The sequence below is a fragment of the Tauraco erythrolophus genome, chromosome 8 (assembly GCF_009769465.1).
Source record: "Tauraco erythrolophus isolate bTauEry1 chromosome 8, bTauEry1.pri, whole genome shotgun sequence".
NCBI lineage: Eukaryota > Metazoa > Chordata > Aves > Musophagiformes > Musophagidae > Tauraco > Tauraco erythrolophus.
This window is the reverse complement of record NC_141472.1, coordinates 21,608,601-21,630,512: the sequence shown is the minus strand read 5'-3', so window position 1 is coordinate 21,630,512 and position 21,912 is coordinate 21,608,601. Positions and strand designations below refer to the sequence as shown.

The following is a 21,912-nucleotide window of genomic DNA, read 5'->3' as shown; positions in this document are numbered from 1 at the left end:
ACAAGTCCCCACTTTGTTTTCTGTCTACCAGCTTGATTCTGTATTTTGTGAAGTCGGTGCAAAACTCACCCCATGGTTGACATGGCAGAGAATCAACCTGGCTGTGGTGGGCGAAGGGACTCTCCCCCAGCCAGTGAAACAGCCCAGGACCCTCCAAGAGAAAGCGCATTTCCATCTCTCCGCACAAGATGTTACCGTTATTATTACTTTGTTGTGTTCATACACTTGTCAAGAAATTATTGTGGATTTAAAAAAATCGGAAGTGAAATTTTACCTCTATATGAGGGCTGAGAACTTTCTGTAAAAAAAAAAAAGTAAGTTTATTACACTTTCCTTGACACAGAGAATTGGGATACCCTTGCATAGTGTTGCAGATGGGCAGCGTGTGAACTGGATTAATAAGTAAAAACTCTAGATTAAAAGAAGTTAAATCCTGAGGTTCTTAGTAAAAAAGCAATCTCATGAAAGTTAACAGGAGTTTCGTCAGAGCAAGAAACTAAAGGTTTGATAAGTTTTATTTTTGAGCCTAATTACGATGTTTGTCCTGTCAGTTCCAGTGTTTAGATGCCTTTTGTAGAACATGTGCTGCTCTTTGCAGAAGAAAATGAAGAGTTTTTAAGTCTTTCTCTCACAGTTTCAAAACTTGCAACTGTCTGTGCTGGAAGTCAGCTGCAGTATCTGGGGTTTCAGTACTGGAAGGTTAACAGACTGTATAAGTCAGTAGTAACAGGCAATGTTAAGTTCAAAAGGGCAGTGGAAGAAATACTGAGGCAGCCTTGAGGGTTTGCCCTGATGGCTTAGGAAGGTCGATACTACGACAGAAAGGGCAAGCTGCCATGAAGCAGGAGGCAGTATCTGAGAAAATGATCCCATTGTCATGCTCAGTTTTCTGATCTTCATTTTCAATCCTTTTTCTCCAAGCACATAGAGAAGCCAGACTATGTGACGACAGGCATTGTACCAGACTGGGGAGACGACATAGAAATTAAGAATGAAGATCAGATTCAAGGGCTTCGTCAAGCTTGTCAGTTGGCCCGTCATGTCCTGCTTCTGACTGGAAGGGGCTTAAAGGTAACAATTATAGAAGTCCCGTAACAGCTTGGACGTCTTTTATGCTTTCACTTGTTTGGAGTTTTTTCTACTTTTTTTTTCTCCCACTTTCCCTTGATGTGCATCCAACTTTAGGTTAGATCCTGAAAAAAGAAGGATTTATTAACTTTTTATTCAGTCCATGATATGCCTGTTTAATTATTTCTGTGTTTGGGACCTATGTAGTACTTAGTAGTACTGGCTGGCTCAGGCATAATATCTCTGTCTGTGATCTCCCTCTGTTTGGATTGTGCCAAATCATTTGAGTTTCTCATAAGGCCCACGCTACGCTTTCTCCTTTCATTTCATGGCTCATCTTCCTTGTACGTCCTACTTTCCAGCTCTGCATGTGTGGAAGTCTGAAGGGCTGTGCTACCTCCTCTGTTCCCATCCATCCTTCAGCCCCTTGCTGTTCCGTGGGGTCTGGAGCGACATGTAGAGCTGCCGTTGGAAAAACAGCTGCCAAATTCCACACAATTTTCCAGAGTGCATTGATAATAAAGCCTCATGTTTTCCAGTAATGTTTCTACAGTATGCTTTTTGGGATACCTCCCAAGTTAAAATGTACTGGGAGGAGCCTACTACCAGGTTTTGCAGATGAAGGAGTGCTTTTTTAGCCTTGCCTTGGTATTTCATGTAATAGCATACTGGATAGGGTAAAATGGGTTGAGTAGCTATGAGATGCAGAGATAGATGGGGACTGTAGGTCAATGCCATTGACTTAAAAGGGGAAAAAATTATTGGTTTACCATGCATTTTTCTTTCAGCTATGATAACACTTTCCCAGAGGTTTAATTCTGGAGCTGGGGTGACCAATAACAAAACTGCCTGAAACTTTAATCTTACCTACGCTTATATGTGTTTAACTTCTTTGTGCGAAATTATTTCCCAGCACTGTAAAACTTATTCATGTAAAGTTAAGGGCATGTACATGTTTCTGAATGATCAAGGTCCAACATGGGTTTTGAATGAGAGCAGCTTTTCACTAATACTCTTTGGTTGTTATCATGAGTAAAATACGTATGTATGCAGCATGGTGTGGTTTATGAAGCAGTTCGTAGTATATGTCAAATCATACATAATAGCAAAATACTACATACATATAATGAACATTTTGGAGTGAGAAGGTGTAAAAGGTGAGAATTACATGACTGAGAGCTGTGGACTGAGATGGAGGTGGCACTTAGAACTGCCGTGCTGAGACCACTGCCCAGGTCAGCTGCATACAGGTGGTGAGCTCCGTTTTACATCAGTAATTGTTTGGCCGAGACTCTCCTAACTGGGAGGATGCTCTAAAACCCTCCCTCATTGGCAGGGAGCGTCTTCTCCTTTCCAGCCTGATGCTGCACGTGGCCAGTTTATACTCATTTGCTCTTGTGCCAACATTGCTCTAATTTAAACAGTTTCCTGCCTTTCCTTCAGTTGGTCCCCTTCACGCAGTAATAGAGCTATTACAGCTTTCAGTGTGCCAGACTAAACAAACCAAGCTCTTTTAGGCTACTCTCAGAAGGTAAACTCTGCATTTCTATTTTATCTGAAGAGCCCCATCCCTCCACCTATTCCTGTTGTCTTGCTGAACCCGCCTTGCACATAGCCCTCCAAACCAGCACTCGCCTGTGCTTCAGCTAATGGCAGTAACATCCCTCAGTATAACAGAGCTGCATTATAATGCAGGGATGCAGAGAGACAAAGTTTGGACTGAGTGTGGTTTTGATATTACCGTTTACTGCCTATGGGACTTAAAAATACAATATGGTATTGTATATGATGACATTTCCTGGGTTCGAGTTAAAGATTTGGGAATAAGCAGCAAATTCTATGACATGGAAGTATTTTGTCAGATAGCATCAGATTGCCCTGTCCCAAATAAGGGATGAGGTGCACAGTAGGTGCCTCCTCAACCTTGCCCAGCCAGCAAAAACTTCTTTAAAAAGCGAAGCAGATACTGTTAAAAGCAGAACTTTTCACAGCATGTAAGCCTCCCGTGCAGAGAGCACAGATCTGTCTGCTGAGCGTCCAAAAGCCCCATCGAATTCCTTGAGCAGAGCGGCAGCACACAGCACCCAATCTGGTACATAGCGGTTCAGTTTGTCTGTCAGCGGAAGATGATAGATGGGTGAGCGAAGGCAGGAGCAACAAACCTGTATTTATCCAGAACCGAATGCTGCAGTATCCAATACAGGCAGCGCTTCGGGGCTGCGGCTGCCATCCCAGCGCAGAGGCTGCAACCGCTACTGCAAAGCCGGGGGATTGCACGGTGACCCCAAGTCCTGGTCTTGAGTGGGTTCATCGCTCCTCATCTGCCCAACCACGTTTTCATGCTGAACAAGATGCAAGCTGAGCAAACAGACTGGTTTTATCCTCGAAACAGTACACAAGTGCACTCCGCTGTATTCACTGTGCGTGATCATGGACTATTTCAATATATGGATAAGTACGCCTCCTGCGCCGCAGCCTACCTATATTCCGCGTCTTACTAAAAAGTCCTCCAAAATCACAGCCACTGTAGTGTGTGTGTACGAAGTATGATTTTCAAAGGCTCAAAACTCATTCAAATCAGAATCAATTTGCAGAGGAACCCTCAAAGGCACTTCTTCTCAATGAGGGAGGTTTCCCTACCAAATTTCAAATTTCAGCTCTAACCATTCCAGAGACAGAGTCGATCCAAAAGAAAAGCAAGAAGAATGTTATTTTAAGCATATGCATTTTGCACTCCATGGATACTTGGAAAATGAGTGAACGATTTATGACAGGTTTTTTTAATATGTAAAATTGTGAGAAAAAGATGAATCTAGAATGATCACGCATAAAAATGAAGATTTCTAAAAATGGTGGATAAGCGCTTGTAGATTCACTGTCATCACCCAGGCTATGGCAACTTTAAGTAAAATATCCTCAAGATATGAAGCCAAATATTTGAATGTTTTTTTTAAATTAAAGAATACTTGGAAGACAATTTCATAAAATGCACAGTCCATGATGATAAATGCACTGGGCAGTTACAAGAATTAAGATCTTGTTTTACAAATAAAAAGAAAAAGTAGTGTTATGTTTTAAAGGACTGAAGGCATTGAAACCAGACATTTCTGTAGCAGCTACTGAAACAAGATGCCATGGAAAATTGGTGTCTTTGAGAAAGCAAATGTGGAAAAAAGAGCGGAAGGGAAGTAGACAGTATTTTAGGTTTTCTAGGAACCTTTGAGTGCTCATTTCTACTGCATGCTTTATTTAAAACCTTTTTCTCTTTAAAAAGAGAAGGTCCAATATATCAATAAAGTGTTTCAGACAGTTTAGTGTTTTGTATCAAAGCAGCGTATTTGAAACCTCCAAGATTTCACTGAAACGCTTGGCTGCAATCACATTCAGTAAATATGGGAAACTATCTTTGCTTTTTTAACAGGATGTTATGTTTGATATTTTAGGTTGGCATGACAACTGAAGAAATAGATTCCATTGTTCATCATGAAATAATCAGACAGAATGCCTATCCGTCACCTCTGGGCTATGGAGGTTTTCCAAAATCTGTTTGTACTTCTGTAAACAACGTGGTATGTCATGGTATTCCTGACAGGTATTTCCCCAATAATATACATTTTACCACCGGGAATGAAAATGTTAAACTGAAATTAATAAATGTTGTTTAATATTGAACATACTTCAGCTTAACTAAATGTCATATGTAAACATATTGCAGATGCGTATCATGTTACTGCATGATGCTGATAGACGTTATAGAAATATATGTGAAATAGAAAAAAAAATATTGTCCTGTTTGTCCAGACACTTAAAAAAAAATAGCATAACACCTTTAGTGTGTGGAAAAAAAAAAACAAACAGTACAGTCTGATTTTTTTTTTCTCCTCCAGCAAAATAAGTATAGAGTAAGGAATAAATGTATTTGAATTTATGTGTTGGGGTTTTTTTTATTTGCAATGCATTCAGCTGCTCACAAAGTAAAATATGAACCCTAGTGAGAGAAAAAGAATAAATATAATGGTAGATTTTTCAGGTGTTGATATGTCTTTCTGGTAGTTGTTTCTCATTATTTTATATTCAGCTGCGCTTGTTCTCTAAGTAGTGAGAGCTGAACATTAAAAATGGTTATTCTGTTTGCCTCTGCCTTCCTCCATCACAAAATATCTACCCCCTGATTTTTTATGTATGTGTCATTAGGTGTTTATTCTTACATTCCCTTTGTTGGGAACTGTCTGTCACCATTATTTTTTTTTTTTTTCTGTTTATGTTTCAGTCGACCTCTTCAGGATGGAGATATTATCAACATTGATGTCACGGTGAGTAATTCATATAAAAAATAGTCTTTGATCAACTTTAGAATCACTAGTAGCAACAGGAAGAATAGTGGATTGGAGATGGGGGATGCACAGATGGATGTGCTGTTTACTTCTGAGCCAAGGCACAAGCAGCTGGTTTCCTTTTTTTTGTTTTTAACTGTGTGTTTATTCCAGCTAGACCCAGGCCTGACTTGAATTTAGGACTGGAATCAGATGCACTGAGATCAATGTTGGCCTAAGTGAAATGTCAACCCAATCCTGCTATGTGTCATGTTTTTGAGAAGGTGTAATTGTTATTGATCCACTGTGTAGTTAATGCAGAGCACCACAGTACTGGGCAGCAGCTGAAGATAGATATGTATGAGATGAGCTAACATGAAGAAAGCCAGCATTTTTCCTTCACTCTGCCAAGATTGATCTTCCTCTTCCTGCTGATTTTGAGTGGGGCCTGTCATTATCTTACTCTGTCATTAGAGGCTACATTGGCCTGTGTATGTCAGTCTATTTGGACAGCAACTCTTTTGCTAGCAGTGTTCCCTACATTTATTAAAATCCCCGAAGGTAGTGTTGTGTTCCATTTCTGGTATAAAAGCCCTGAACCTTTTGCACAGAAACAGAAATAGTGTGATATAACTGTGACTTAATATTTCCAGGGAATGGTCAATTATAGCTATTTAAATAAACACTGGCTGGATTTTCTTGGGAGCAAGAAAGTACGGAAACTGGAAACCTAATTCTCATTTCATTTATGAAAAAAAAAAAGTAATTACTCGTCTCTTGCAGAAGCTTTTATTCTTTTTACTATGCATGTTTTTATTTTCAGCAAAGTGCTGTTTATTTCTAATGTGAACACAGACGTCTTTTGAATCTCAACATTATTTTGCAATAGTATGTCACACACAAGGGAGGAACATCTCATAAAAACAAGCTTTTTTAATCATTAAAGAAACTCTTGGTAACTTGATACTATTTTCCATGGGCCTGAATTTCATACTGGCAGAAGTGAAGAAATGTCCAGCAGACCTACCTCTGTGCATGAGATTCAAGCTTTCTGAAATATTTTTTCTATTAAAATTAGGGTCAGTGACCCTTTTCCCATGGTATGCTCATGTGTGATCCAGAAGTGGGTTTGATTTGGTTCATTTTTTTCATCTTTCTAAATTTTTCCCCATTTCCGTACTTTCTAATTCTAGAACTCTTACTATCAGCTTTTCACAGTGCAATCTATAATTTTTAAAGTGTATTTTTGGCTTACGTTTTTACTTTGGTGAACTGGTGTAGCTTTGCTCATTTTATTAGACTGAATCAGTTTGCTAAGGATTTAACATCTGATTTATTTGCATCTCTTTAAGGTTCATTTTCTTTTTTTATCTGTCAGGATAATAATGACATCTTAGATTATAAAAAAGTGTAGATTCATGTCACAGATACTTTCCATGATAAACTAAATGAGACATTTTTATATTAATGTGGTGTGAATACTTTGTCCACTCTGCTTTACAAATAACATCTGACTAAGTGTTGCTGGTCTTTTTGAAGACATATTTTTATTTGTTTTCTGTTTACCCTCATAAAATAAAATAAATCTTGACATTTCTGTGAATGTGAAGATTCCTGAAAGGATGGGAGTTGCTGATTATCTTTGTAAGGTTTTTTTATCTTTTAAAACTGAACTGTGCTGTGTTTGGTAATTGCTCAGTTGCAAAATAGCTGAGGAAAAAATTCTATTTTTCAGCATTGCTAATTGATCTTTTAGCTTATTTTTAATGAGCAAAACTGCAGCATTTCACAGGTGGACAGAATAAAAATCAAAGTAAATATTGCACAACACTTTATAATTGTGTACAGGTTCTGTAAAATGATTAAATAATATTCTGGTTATTAAGTGTAAACACTTCATGCTATGTACAAATCATTTGAAGAAAAAAATCGTTTTTGCACAATTAAGATGGTAGAATTTCATACATGAAATACAAATTTTATTGTCTTGACTCATGTAGCCTTTAAAATGTATTTTAGTGTAGAAACAATGGCATTATCCATCACAGAATCCTCAGCATAGCACAATTTTCAGCCAGCATTACCAGGTTAATGTTTCTTACAACTTGTTTCTTTCATTGACTTTTAAGGAATTAGTGTGTTACAGTTGCTGTGGTTGTAGCTTATTAACGTCAAAAAAATGTAATTGCAGTTGATGGGCTGCAGTAAATATTATTATTATTTTTAAACTCTCCTATGTTTTATATCTGTATTTGTTTTTCTAGGATGATGATGTTTAATGCTGGGGTTTTGTGTGTTGTACTTGCTGGAGCTAAAAATGAACTAGTTCAGTTTAAATATGAACTAGCTGGATTAAAACCTTCCCAATGGGCATTAAATTATAAAAAAAAAAAAGATTTAGTGGCAACTGTACTGGCAGAGGAAGGTGTAGAGCAAGGGATCGCTGGCACTCTCCGCCAGAGCAGTGGCGACGCGGTTGGGTCCTTGCTGGCCCTCACCTTTCTCTAAAACGCTCTTCACTCCAAACTGCCTGCATTTTCTTCACATCTCGGCCTGAACACAAACCTGGCCTTGGGATAAACTGTCTGTAGCCAATTTTTTTTTTACTTTTTTTTTTAGTTTAGAATCGACCAAAAAGAATGTGAGTCTGTCTTTCACAAATAGCTCGCCAGTGGCAAAAGTTCAGTGCTTCGAGCTTTGTGAGTTATTAGTCCTAGAAGGATAGTTGCCCACTGTTCGCAGGAGAAAAAATGTTTTAGAAGATCAAAACTGTGCACCATTATAATTTGTCTTTCCGTAGGGAAATTTGGCTTGGTCTTACAATTATGCGCCTGCCTGCCGTACTGCAGAGCTGCAAACCCCATTTTAATGGCGCGTTGCAGAGCTCCATAGTGCGTAGCCAGGGTTTCCTATGCCTGGCAGAGAATTTCTGGAAAACTGAGACTTAAAACCTGTGAAATGTCAAAAAAAACAAACCCAATACATAATTAGTTCAACAGGGTGCTACATTTTCAGCATGTGAAACTTCACGGTGCCATAATAGTGCATTTATTCTCTTCCAAAATTTATCTCTGGAAATCAGAAGTAAGATCCAGTGTTAATGCCACATTGTAGTTCAAAAATGAGGATAAAGAAAACATGCAACGACTGGTGGTGGGTTTGGCCCGTGCTTTCTGTGGGGTTCCCTCTGGATGTTGATATCAGAGTCCACCTCTGGTGCAACTGTGCACAGCATCACTTCAAAACCCTGCCAGGGTATGCTGGCTGCAGAGGGACGGGTCTCCCCAGTAGCTGACGATGGGTATCCTGGCACCCCTGGCCAGCACCAGGGCTCAATGTCCTACCCCTGTGGGGTGTGAGTAGGGGTGGGCAGCCGGGGCAGGTGGGCACCCAAGAGCCCCCAAGGCGCCCTTCAGCCCATGCATGGCCCCTACCCATCTTCTCGTATACAGCCCAGTTAGTCTTATGTCTTGTGGGTGAGTAATGTCGTCACCTGGTGCACCACGGGGCAGAGACGCACAACTTTTGCATTTCTTGAATTTTTAATTGTCAGCCCTTGCGCACCTTGCAGTCTTTCACACCTTTTTATTTTTTTCTTTTCTCTGCGACACTTTGCTTTTCCAGTCTCATTCTCACAAGTACAGCTTACTCATGGTCTATCTGTTGCAATATATAGCTTGATCTTAGAAAGAATGGATTTAATTAAGGAGACGATATGTGTCTGGATGCAAAACGAGAAAAGGTCTTTACATTTCTGCATATGTTTAGGTATATTACAATGGCTACCATGGTGACACTTCTGAAACCTTTTTGGTGGGCAATGTGGATAAATCTGGTCAAAAGTTAGTGGAGGTTGCCAGGAAATGTAGAGATGAAGCAATTGCTGCTTGCAGACCAGGGGCTCCCTTCTCTGTAATTGGAAACACAATCAGGTAAGCCTTATATTGACAAGTAAAGGGAGGGCTGGCAAGTGGGACAAAGGTTATTGGTGGTTTGGTATAAAGCTGATGACATGTTTTATGATTCAAAACCATCATTTCAGTCTGATATCAGTATGTGAACTGCCAAGCTATAATGTTGTTCCTTGGGTAAGAGAGATTTTTTTTTTTTTAAAGTGAATTACACTAGGGTCAGCAAAGATAGCTGTAGAAAGAGTCAAAGATATTCATAAGGTAAATTTAAATTAACGGATGTAATTTGTGGTTGTTTTTTGTTTATTTTTTTATTTGTATGTGAAACTACACCAGATCTGTCTAATGATATAATGTTAGAAACCATTGTTTTCATTGTATAGTAATAGCGAATGTTACAAAGAAAATAGTCGACATAAATAAGTCTCTTTGTTTAAAAAGTACAAAAATATTTAACTCAAGAGCTTCTGATCTTACAAAGAGCAGTGCATGCAAACATCACAAGGAAAAAGCGCTCACATTCAGAGATTTTTCCCTATTTTGCATCTCTTCTAGCCTTCACATAAATGCAGTCATGACTCTTCTTCTGCTGGCAGTTTTGAATAAAAATGCAGCTTAGTTTTTGAAGGTACCTATGGATTATTTTAAAATGTTTGCCAAAAAAAAAATAGACATATATCGTATACATTTCATTAAGCAATACTTCACTGGACTATTAATGGTCCCAACATGCTATTGAATATATTCTGATTACTTAAAAGCTGCAAGGCTTAGTCACCTTGAAAGGATGCTGCTTTTTTTTCCTTGTAAATCTTCAAATACTTTAAGGAAAAAAGAGAACGGCAAAATATCAGTTAGATGTATTTATAGCTTTAAAAATATTGTAACAGAGTCTGAATCAAACTTTAGTAAAACCTCTTTGGGTTATATCTGAGAAGCTTTTATTGAAGACTTTGTATAAAATTGTGTTTTTGACAGTTTTAAATTATAGGCTAACTAGCCTGGAGAAAAAGGATAGTGTCTTTCTGTTCTTTCATAGGAAATGTTGAATCAGACCCCTACTGGGAAAAGAAATTTAATGCATATCTCACTATCTTACTGTCCATGAATATAATAGAAGTGAATTCAAAATGTAGTTTTATTTTTGCAAATGGGATGAGTCGATAGATGCACCTCATATTTTTGAACACCTAGGGTTCAACAAATTTACTGGTGGTGCTCTTGCATTTTAACAAAATTTATTCTTGAGTAGAAGGGGGCACAGAACACTGGATTCTTATTCAAGCATTCTATCGAGCTCTGCATTCATGGCTGTGTCTAAAGGGCATGTCAGCCTTTGATTCTCTCTGAGAGGTAATTATCCTTTTCCTGTCACGGAACAACAAATGATAGCTAACTACAGAGGCACATTTGCAGTAGTCACATTCATCAACTGCAGAAAAAAAATTCAATTTAATTGTGCAACACAGCTGCACATAGGCTTTTTGAGCATTTCTGTTGTTCTCCCTGTCTTGCTATTCCTCCCTCCAGATCTATTTTTTAAACTTTTTTTCTGGTTATTTTTTTCTCCCTTTTTGTCTCTTCTTCCATTTTTACTCTCTGTACTTTCTTGTTAAAGTAATTTTCCTTTGTGGCTCTCATTCTTTTTTCCCCATTGAAGGCTATGAATGTAGAAAATTATCACAATTACTCATATAATTGAGCCTCTTTGTAGCAAGTGCAACTCCAGTAGCCTTTCTCCATCATGAAAATGGTTTCATTATAGGGTTTTTCATATTCTCTGACACCATCTACACAGAGGAACAGGCGTGCAGATGAGATGTACTAGGAACAGGGTAGATCAGTAAGGTCACAGTAGGAATAATTAGCTCTGCTATGGAAAGAGCATCTAGGCCTTTTACTGCTACATAAATGTACTGTCCGTGGCTTTTAGTCACAAAAAAACTTACTAACAAATGGAGCTCCCGCCTACTACTTTGAAAAAAAGATTTGTATCAACACTACAATTTTCCATCATTAAGACTAATAACACAGAGCCTAGTATACATCAAGGGGAATAAAAAGAAAAATCTCACATTCAAGTGGCGGCTGGGTGCTGACCTTTGTTCCCTTTTTTTGTGTTCAACTTAACTCTTTACAAAAAAGAGCCACACGCCACACCAACATGCAGGTGAACTCCAGCTAGTGCTAGCAAAGCGTGGCATTCAGTTGGAAAATCTGATAAATCTCCATGCAGGATAATGCATTTCATTACAGATCCACTACATTAATTTTAGCTGTATTTAAAAAAAAAAAAAAAAAGAAAGAAAAAAGAAAGAAGAAGAAGAAGAGAATTGAATGTGACATTCGATTTCTGCTGTGTTGGTGCGGAGGTCAGTTTACTTGCAAAGTGTAAATATGTAGTCTGCGCCCCCTTTGAAAAGCAGATTAATCAAAGCTAGTAGCTGTTCAAAACTACATATGAAATAGCAGGTCATTAACTTTATTTCTCAAGATTTGATCGTGTAGACGATTTAAATGGGTTGGTTTGTTTAGAACTACTTTAACACTGCCTCTGCCAAAAGATCGCCTTGGTTTGGTGAAGCTGTGTGTTTCGGGTTGTCATTTGACATTTGCATGCAGACAGACATACGTACATAATACATATATCAAAATCTTAACTTTCAGAACAGTTAGAAATCATAAATACTTGAGAACAAGCATCTACAAGCTGAAAACCTTTAGGCCCATCAGAATGGAAATGTGTCTAGGTTTCTGTCATCAATATTTTCTATAAAGGTGCTGAAGTGATATGCAGAATGTATCTTAAGCAGAAATAATCAGAATATTTCCTCTCTACAGTAGGTTTGGGAATAATTATATCGCAGAGGTAATTTTGCATTCAGTATTCTAATGTAGTCTTTGTTATGGAAGCTCGATATCTGACACTGAGTGTTCCTTGGATAGCAGTTCCTTTTCCCATCAGCTACAAGTTGCAAATAAAAGATTGCATGAATTTGTAGGTGACTTTGCTTAGAAAAATTTGAGTCTTTGCTAACCTGTTCTTATCAAAGGTGGTGGCAAAACTGTCGACCAGCTCCAGTGGAAACAGAATTGGGCCCTATGTTCCATTTTTTTCTACCATTTCTGACGTTTCAGACAGAAACAAATTAGTTTGAAATCTACTTTTAGACAGTGAGTTTAGGTATGTGGAAGTGTTGTGAGTGTAGAGAGCTAAAAAACATAAACGTGATATTGTTAAATAAACCAATTTCCAACTCATAGGAAAAAATAGTAGTGATGAAAGTATTAATAAATGGTTTAAAATGTTTAACTCCTAAGTATATGTTTTGATATTAATTTAGAACAATATAAAGCAGATTTAAAAAAAAAAATCTGTTTCTATCAGATTATGCACATTTAAACAATAAGTGGCTCAGGCAAAATAAGTCATTTTAATGTCATCTGTGATAGATTTTCCTTGACAGCTACTGTAAATTACAATTACACTGCTTCTCTCTGCACTTGAAAGTAAGCATTGCAATAAATTATCTTTTATTTCAATCCATCATGTCTGCTTTCAGAAACAGAGAACCTCAAATAAAAGTTCAGCACTATTGTAAGAAAAATACAGTAATTTGTGTTCCAGTTTGAAACTAAAATGTACCTTTCTTTCAAAAAACAATTGTTGGCTTTCAAAAATATTACTAATTATACCTCAACATTTATTGTCATTATAGGGAATCCCTGAACTTGTGCATTCCCTCAGTCTAGGATTACTGTTTAAGAGAAAAATACTTTAATGTTTTCCCAGTAGAATTTTGTAATTTCTCTAATTCAGTAATATGGTAGTATTCAAAATTAGTATTTTTATTATGAGCAAATCTAGTTTAGGCTGATGCTGTTTTCAAGAATTTTTTTTTAAAGAAAGCAAACATGCCATTCAGTGGTCATTTTACTAACCACATATCTAAGAAAAATGTGATTACTTCTAATTAAAAAAAAAAAAAAAAGATACATTCATATGGATCCCTAAGTAAGAAAACACTTCTCATAGGTCTGTTATTGCTTTCAGTGCTTCCTGATGGTGTTCACTGCCCAGACGTGTAAGACAGGTTTGTTTAGCAACTTCAGCCGTTTATGTCATGCTGCTCTGCAAAACCACTGTTGATAAAGTTTCATCCCTGGGGAGCGAAGCTGGCACTGCGGGAGAAGTATCCCTAGCTGGAAATCAGTTCACCAGGACATTCAACCTGGGTAGCGAAGCAGTCTGTGCCATCTTGTCTGATCAGCCGAATTCTTCCCTTGTGCCACTAAGAGCCCAGAGAGGCAGTTGCCGTCAATGCTGAAAATGGCATTTGTTTCACGTTGTTTCTTTGGTGAGGGCTTAGAATACTGGACCAGACCTGCCTTGAGGAAAAAAAGTCACAAAATTCGGTAGAAAGAAAAGAAAATGCATGTTTTGGGGTGGTTTTTCCCCAAAAAAAAATGCGAGTTCCAGTCCTAAGACTGAATGGATGTTTTTTCCTCTGGAGCTGGGATGCCAGTTATCCCGTAGATTCTCCGAGAGGCTATCTGCACAGGACCAGCCCCCTAAGGAAATTCTTTAGACCTGCTTTTCAGCTTCTTAGCTAGAGAGATTTATCCCATTCACCAAAGAACTCCTTTCAGGGGAGGCTCCAGAGGATCAGGAAGAGCTTTGTAGAGAGATGGTCCTGCCTGTTGCTGGTTTGTCGCAATTTCCCTGTTGGGCAGCTGGCAGGACAGCAATGCATGTCTGCACACTTATCCTTGCTTTTTCAGAATTAGCTGTTGTCTGGCAACACGGGAAGAGGATGCTTAGCAGGGAATTGATGCCCAACTCTCCTGTCTCTGTTCACTCTCAGAAGCATGATACCACCATGCAAGAGGCTCTGCCTTTGGTTCAGGTGGACAGCCTGGCCCTCAGGGATGTTCCTTTACCAGCTGGGCCGCTGCTTGTCCATCCTGATGCCAGACATTTTGCCTGGCTTTGCCATCAGCAAAAGAGGAGCAGCACTGCAGGTACTCTTGACTCCGCAGCCACTGGGCTGGAACACATGGCAGCAAAACATAAAATCAAGTACTGGGCTCGTTAAATGATTATGCTTTTAATCCTGCCCAATTCACCTCTGCCCAAGCATGCAACATGGCTCAAAGACTAAAATGTGTGATGACAAATGTCAATGGATGATTTTAACAATGATTATTCTGAAGAATCTTCTTTTTTTTCCTTTCTCGGTGCTGTCAGTGCAGCGTGGCTCTGCTGCCCCTGCTTTTGCTCTGGAAGTGATTTCAGCTGGGGCATGCCCTGCAGCCAAGGGGAACTGGCAGACTGGCACGTCCACCCAGCGGTGCAGCTCTCCTTTCCCACGGCAGATGCCAGGCAGCCCGGCTTAGCTGTGCTGACTCCTGCCTCACACCTTCACTGCTTTCCCACTTGCAGTCGGGACTCCTCCGGCTGCCTGAACTTACGCTGCCTGTCTGCAAGGAGCGGTGTGTGGAGCTGGGGCTGCGATCTTGTAAGGTTGCCTTCCAGGGAAGGCTAGAAAGAAAGGCCACCACTGACAGATCCTGAGCTGGGCAAGGAGTCAGTGAAGCCAAAATGTTGAGCTGTTGTCAGCAGCAAATGGCAAACTTGGGCAAAAATGCTCCACTCCATGACATCCTGATTTTTAAACTAGAGTCCACAGCTGGGGAGTCCTGGAGGCTGGAGAGGCTGACCAAGATCAACAGTTGAATTCACTCTTCTCAGGGCCGTTTCAAAGTCCTCCCTGCCAGGATTTACAGCCAGCATGTACACGTACCTTTACAGGATTACCTTTGCAAGTTGTAGCTGGGGTTAGTAGCTTTGTTTTTTATGAAAGCTGGGTGTTTTACTCCACAAGGATGTAAGAGCTCACTAGGATTTTTTAAGTACTCCAAAGTAAAGCTATTAGTTGTGTGGTGAAATTCCCCATAAGGTGCTTCTGAAGCACATGCAAATACTACAGCCAGATTGAATGTGGCTGTTTCATACCTGCAGCTTATTTTCTCCACAGGTTTTCTCTATGTCACTTCAGGTTCATTGGCCACGTTACATTTTATGTAAAGAATACCCAAGCTCTGTATGTAGACATGATTAAGTGGTTAGAAGAGGGGACACAGGCACCTGTCAGTGCAGACGTCAAAGCCCTGTGAGCTCCAAGATCCCCTGTTTTGATCACAGACAGTAACCGCTGAGGTACCGATGCCAACAGAGTTGTTTTCAAGCTGTTTGGCAAGAAATCGGCAGAGTTTGCCATTGAAATGCACAAGAACCACTTCTTTCACTTCCTGAGGACAGGATACTGTCTTAACACTGCCTTCTGTGCCCCGGCACTCGTATGCCCAGTGCCCAGCACGCAGCTGCTGCTGCTGCCACCCTCCTCCACCAGCTGAATCCTGGGGCAAGAGCTTCCCCTGCCCGCAGGAAAGCATGTAGCCATGGTGCTCGGAAGAATAATTTTTTGTCTTGCTACAGAAGATGGATTTTTTTTAGGGGAAATCCTGTAATATTACAAAACATCTCAAAAAACGACCGTGCTCTCTTTCAGTGAGCAGGGGTACTGTGTAAGGACATCAGCAAAGCTGGATAGTCAGTGGGATTGTTCATGCTTTTGCAAAAAGACTTGCAGAAGCAGGTGAAAGAAAAGCTTATCACATGTTGCGTGGACAGCTTCGCCCATCTCTCTTCAGAGGATCGCTTCACCCGTGTGGGAATCGTTATCTGCTTTGCTCTGGGCTTGGTCGCCAGAGCTCTTCCGTTTCCTTTTGTGTATGTTTCTGAGTACTGTGGCTTCCTAACTCCTCGCCATTCCCTGTGTTTCTTCCTCAGCCTTCAGCATCATCATAGCCAGCAGACCAAGTCTCTGACCCAGACACGGGTAACGTGATAGAAAGGCAGGGGAGAAAGTCTTTTCCATTGCTAGTAGGACTTACCGCTGCATAAACATTCATGATTTTTTTCCACATAAACGATGTTTAAGGTAAAAATCTCTGGACTTTGAATAGAACCAAGTGAAGCCCAACTTCTAGCCTATTGGTAACCCTCTTTGCCAGTGCTGAGGAGTTTGGAGACAGCTAAACTTGAAATTTCCATTCTTCTCCAGAGTTAATGAAAGAAATGTGATTAATCTTTGTATCAGAGCAATGGGCAGGTAAAAGCTAATATACGAATCCTGTTAAAACGCGCTCTTAAGATCTGAACACTGCAGCATTATTAACCATTGACCCGACTCTCCTCTCTTGTCACCGTTTCGCTGTGGTGGAGCACCATATCCCTCGATTGCAGTGGCATTAAATTCTGGGATGGTGACCTACGAGCAGTGGAGCCAGCACTGCTGGGTCCGTGAAGCCTGGTGTGCCAAGAGATTACTGCCTACATCTAGCTCAGGCCACTTTGCACCTGAATAAGGGCCTCCCCATGGGGTTTAACATGCTTTAATTTCTGTGAGAGCTTACACTTTTATTTGAGTTTCTGAACTTTCCCGATTTTCCGCCTGCAGTCAAACTGCATTAAGGTGTAAATATAGGCAAACCTGAAGTTTTTAAGTGCCTACCTTGATTTAAAGCAAACAAATGAAGCTTTTAATGTTGTAGGTGAAATCTTTTCAGGCTAAGTGCCTTCCTGTCTTGCTCCTGTTTGATTTCAGAATTAGTGTGGGGATGATATGCAGGGGTCTGGGCAGCTTCCTTGTCACTTCTAATCCACCTCCAGATCTCCTCAGATCTCCATACATTTCTGTTTCGGATTTGGCCAGCCCTCCTGGCTGAGCTGCTGCAAGTCACCCCTTCCACCACTGCTGGAGTAAGGGCAGAGCCTGAGAGTGAAGCCTGTGGCCGTGAGGTGGCCTAGCAGTCAGAGAACACCCCACGTATCTCCAGGTCCTCTGATTTTTATGAACTGGGATAGGACTTTACTTTCCCAACATGGGTAAGGATCAGTGCTGAGCTGTGTTCCTGCAGGCATCTCTCGGAGATACTCCTCCTTGAGGCAGGCCACAAAGGACAGGACAGATCTCCCAAGCAGAATAGAAATGCCGTAATGGTTACCATTTGTTTTTGCCACTGTGGTAATGAGTTCATTAGAAATATGTTGTTAATTAGCATGAATAGATGTACTGGAGTTACAATACATTTTGGTATGGCACGTTTGAAGTATTCTGAAAGGGAACAGGTAGGACTCAACTCTCCCTGTCAGCAGCAGGACCTTCTTCTCCTACCGAAAGCCCAGTGCGGGCAGTGGTGTGCCAGGGCCTCAGCTGTGTGACTTGGCTGCCATTTAGCTGTCTCACATTCAAACGAGTTCCCAGTGAACTCATGGAAAAGGTTACTGAACAGGGAGACAACATGCTGCCATCTTGCTTAGACAGCAGAGCTGGCACAGGAGTTACCAGCCTCTGCTGGCGGGCATGTTAACTCTGAAACCTAACAATGGCTCACTGGTGCTAGCACCGATGGCTGCTGTCTTTTGGAATGGGAGCAAAGAGGTAATCCAGCACCGGGGTGGTGATGAGAGCTTGCAGGAGCCGTGTTATGCCACTGCCGGTAACAATGCAGTGGCAGGGATCTGGGGCAAGCTAGTGGAGGTGGTGGTTGGGGTGTGCTCCCTCACAGTGTCCTCTTTGTCCCCGCAGTTCCGTGGCACGGCAGGGTGGCTTCCAGGTCTGCCCTTCCTTCGTCGGCCACGGCATCGGGTCGTACTTCCACGGGCACCCCGAGGTGTGGCACCATGGTAAGCAGCTCCCGACGGCCCGACCTGCCCCCTCCACGCGCTCTCTGTCACCAGCAATTAAATGACTCCGGGGGAGGGGGGTAAAACGAGCAGAGCCCCCCGCACTCACCCACGTTGCCGGTGTTGGGGGGGGGTCCGGGAGGCAGAGGGGAGGCTTTCCGCGCTGGGAAGCCGGCAGGCAGCCTCGGCCTCGCTTTCTGAGAGTCGCGCGGGTATTTTTCAGGACAAATCGCTCGTTTAACGGAGCCGTCGGGGCAGGTGGGCCCCGCGGACCGGCTCCCCCGCCCCGCTCCGGGCGGCGACTCCAGGCGGCGGCCGCCGTGTGCCGCGTCCCCGCACCCGGTAAGCCGGTACCCCTGCATCCCGCGCCGCGCCGGAACCACGCCGGCAAAGTTTGTCACGGGGCAAAGAAAAATCGCTGCTGAAACGTTAAAGCCCCGGGACCCAGCCAGGAAGGAGTCGCCGTCGGGGCGGCCCCACTCCGGCCGGGCGGGATCGCTTTTGGCGGGTGCTCCGGTTCATGGCGGGGACCGGCGTGCACGGTACCTGCGGGGCCAAAAGGGGTTTAAACCAAGTCCCAGTTGCGCTTACTTTAAAAAAAAAAAAAAATCCCCAACAGCCATAAACGCGTTTTTATTTTCTTTTGTAGCCAATGACAGTGATTTGTTAATGGAAGAGGGAATGGCGTTCACAATAGGTTAGTAACTCTCTGCTATGGTTTTCTTTAAAAAAGGACGCACAGAGCAGCCCATATCCGTACCGTCTCTTTATTGGGGTATAGAAATATCCATGTAGATAGGGGGATGTCGGCGACACTGACCCCCTAGGAAGCAGATTAAAATATCATTTAAAAAAAAAACGCATTAAGGAACCAATTGGGTGAAATAGCTTCCAAATGATAAGATTTAGAGAACGAAATGTTTATTGCAAACATTATTAAATCACATATTTGAGGCGTATTTTTGGCGAGGCGGAGACTCAGCCGGCACGCGTGGGCTGTGGAGGACGAGAAGCATGCGATCGTGTCCCCGAAGCCGCGAGCAGCCGAGTGGCTCTGGAGTCCTTTGCTGCTGCCAGAGCGGCTCTCTGGGTTTGGGGGCTGCAGCGCCGGTAACCAGTGGGAGCCTGGCCCCGCAGACGGAACGTGCTCAATACCAGTGATGGAGAGGTGGTGGGGAAAAGCCCTCTTCCTCACTGTGTGGCTAAATGGCGTGGCAATTAGAGGGAAATAAGAAAATTGTTGTTTTGCTGATTTAATGAACATTTTAAGCCTGTTTAAAAAATTCAAATATCTAAAACTATCTGCTGTTTGTAAGTGTGGTTGGTGCTTTGGTTATTATCCACGGGGTCTTAATTAAAGCTTGATTAAAATTCCCCGCTTTTACAAAGGAGGAACGGGCAAATTCCTATCTCCATATTTCGTTCTTTAGTTCACATTTTAGTGTTGCAAGAGCCCAAGGGAGGACGGGACCTGTGCGGAAGGGGAGCTACCTGTGGGACACCCTCCTTTTTTGCTTCACAGTCCACGTGGGAGCGCGACTAACTTTAGAAAACATTTTGTTTTTCTTGTTGCAGAGCCAATAATAACGGAAGGATCCCCCGAATTTAAGATTCTGAAGGATAAATGGACTGCAATTTCTGTAGACAATAAAAGGTGCCCGATTTTATTTTATGATTTTTCCTAAGCTGTGGAGCTGATCACTGACAGCCGAAAGAAAAAAAAAAATTAAAAAAAAGGGTGAGTTTTACGGGCACGATGGATGCATTTGCCCCCTAATAACTGCTAAATGTGCATTTCAGATCAGCGCAGTTTGAACATACCATTGTGATTACCTCAAAGGGAGCAGAAATCCTCTCTAAACTGGTGGAAGAAGCCTAAAGATGGAGCAAGGAGTGGAGGGACCCACTGTGCTTCTGGGATTTCCAGTTTCACTCGGGACAGAGACGAGGTTTCTGTAATTTCTGAGGGGAATGGGTGCTGCGTAAGTCGCTGTAGGGGACAGAAAAAGCAGCTTGAGAGGTCACCTCTGGACATAGTCTTTTCTGTGTGTTACCTGGTGAATATTTAATAAAAGTCCCTTGGCTTGGTTGTGACCCTGGAAGCAGCATGGACAGCCTGCAAGTCCAAAGGGTTTGGGTTGTTTGGGGTGAGGGGCAGAGAGCCCCTCTCTTCCAAATCTTACGTGAGACAAACGTATCAGATGACACGGTCTCAGTGCAGCTGAGAGGACAGAGAAACATAGTATTTGCCCTTTATAGCTGAGCTATGGAGTCAATTTGTCTTCACTGCGATTAGCACAGTGCTGTTTCTCAGGCTGTAACTTCTACCAGGATGGAAAAAAGTTTCCCGAGGGTGGCAGGCAGAGGCAGCAGCCTCTTCCCAGCAGCCTTCCCAGCAGCAGTTCCCCCCTTCCTGCCTCGGCTAATTTCCCTTTGAACAGCACAAAAAGTGATTAAAAATGAGATGCGAAGCGCTCTTCTTTGGAAATCAATAATTGCCCTGCTTGAAGAATTAGCCGGTTTGGGGTAATCACTGCTCTGTGGTGCCCGCGTTAGTTAAGGGAGAAGCACTCCGTAATTTAAGCGTTTAAGAGAAACGGAGGAGTTTGCGGTCTGGAAGATGAGCCCCGGCTCCTGCCCGGAGTTTGGAGCTGATGGTCGTCATGAGCTGCGGGTGCCGCTTGGCCCCGCGCTCGCTGCGGTTCTGTCCCGGGCCTGCCGGGGGTGGAGGCTTTGATTTGCAAGTAGCCGGTTGCTGACCGCCCCGTCGGGCCGGACGGGTCTAACCTTGGTACTTAGAGTCTACAGGAGCAGGACGCGGTTCTGTGAAATGCAGGGTAGCCTTGGAGATAAGCAAGTGACATCCGGAGGTGCCCCAGACCCGCGGCAGGAGAGGTGCGGTTTTGGTACAAATAACTCGCCCGTAATTGTAGGCAGATGCGGTCCCGTGGCGAGGGCTGGCCGGTTGTGCAGGCAGGCGGCTGCGGCTGCTCAGCACCGGCTCCTTCGGCGGTTCAGGGCAGAAGTAAGCCTCTTCCTTACAGCTTTGCTCTGCTGTTTGTTTTCACTCGAGTACAGCGAGCTGTCAGCTCTCATAGTTTCTAACAGCATCTTTTCAGAAAGCGGGACCCCCCCCAGCACACGGCTGATACCGCGGGGCCGCCGCTCAGCTCCGTCCTCCCCGAGAGGAGCTTGGAAGGGCCTTAAAACCTGTAAAAAACGATGCAGCCAACAAGTTTACAAATACACGGAGGTTAAACAGCGCGCTGCTGCCGCGGGAGGCGACGGACACCCACCACTGCCGGAGGGGGGGGGGGGGGGGGGGGCGTATATTTTATTTCCTAACACCCCACCGCCCGGCCGCGCTGCTCCCTCCGAGGGGTCATGGGGGTCCCGCGCGTCCCGGGGGTTTTGGCCGGGCCGGGAGCCGCTGGATGGCACCGCAGGTGCTAAGCGAGAAAGGTTGGAGCGGAGAACGGCTGCCCCCCGTCCTCTGCCCCTCCGCCGGGCCGCCTCCACCTCCCGTCCCGCGCTCACCGCCGCGCGGGGCGAGGCGGGAACGGAGCAGCCGGGAGCAGGGAACCTCCCCGCAGACCCGTGGAAGGGGGCTGCTGGCAGCTCCTGGTAGTCGCTGTTGGCTCTGAAGTCCCCTCGTTAACTCTGACGGATCTGCGGGTTTTAGCGGCCGCTGCGGAGCGGTGGCGGCCAGGCGCTGGCATTGATGGCGCACGTTCGTAGTCCTGATGGTGAACGAGACTAAGGAGATGCCTCGGCTGTGAGGGGACAGCCGACGCCCCCACAAGCCCTTCACACAGGAGGTGTTGCCGGGCAAGCACGACGAGAGCCTCGACGGGGCGATCGCCCCCGC

At 43.1% G+C, this 21,912-nt stretch overlaps 1 protein-coding gene across 1 annotated transcript; it reads left to right on the top strand.

The window, feature by feature from the left end:
- Positions 1 to 1,038: 1,038 nt before the first annotated feature.
- On the top strand, positions 1,039 to 20,126 carry METAP1D (methionyl aminopeptidase type 1D, mitochondrial). The gene is made up of 8 exons (XM_009988320.2): positions 1,039 to 1,071; positions 4,512 to 4,660; positions 5,339 to 5,381; positions 9,150 to 9,313; positions 17,947 to 18,044; positions 18,694 to 18,741; positions 19,620 to 19,698; positions 19,845 to 20,126. Exons 2-8 carry the CDS (start codon positions 4,518 to 4,520, stop codon positions 19,921 to 19,923), a joined length of 654 nt encoding a protein of 217 aa, XP_009986622.2. The 5' UTR covers positions 1,039 to 1,071; positions 4,512 to 4,517; the 3' UTR covers positions 19,924 to 20,126.
- The last annotated feature ends 1,786 nt before the right edge of the window (positions 20,127 to 21,912 follow it).

Bases quoted from the DNA above. Each gene is read 5' to 3' on its own strand.
- METAP1D (XM_009988320.2), top strand. From the start codon at position 4,518: ATGACAACTGAAGAAATAGATTCCATTGTTCATCATGAAATAATCAGA. The intron at 4,661-5,338 runs GTATTTCCCCAA...TTTATGTTTCAG, and splicing joins TGTCATGGTATTCCTGACAG to TCGACCTCTTCAGGATGGAG. The intron at 19,699-19,844 runs GTGCCCGATTTT...TGTGCATTTCAG, and splicing joins ATTTCTGTAGACAATAAAAG to ATCAGCGCAGTTTGAACATA.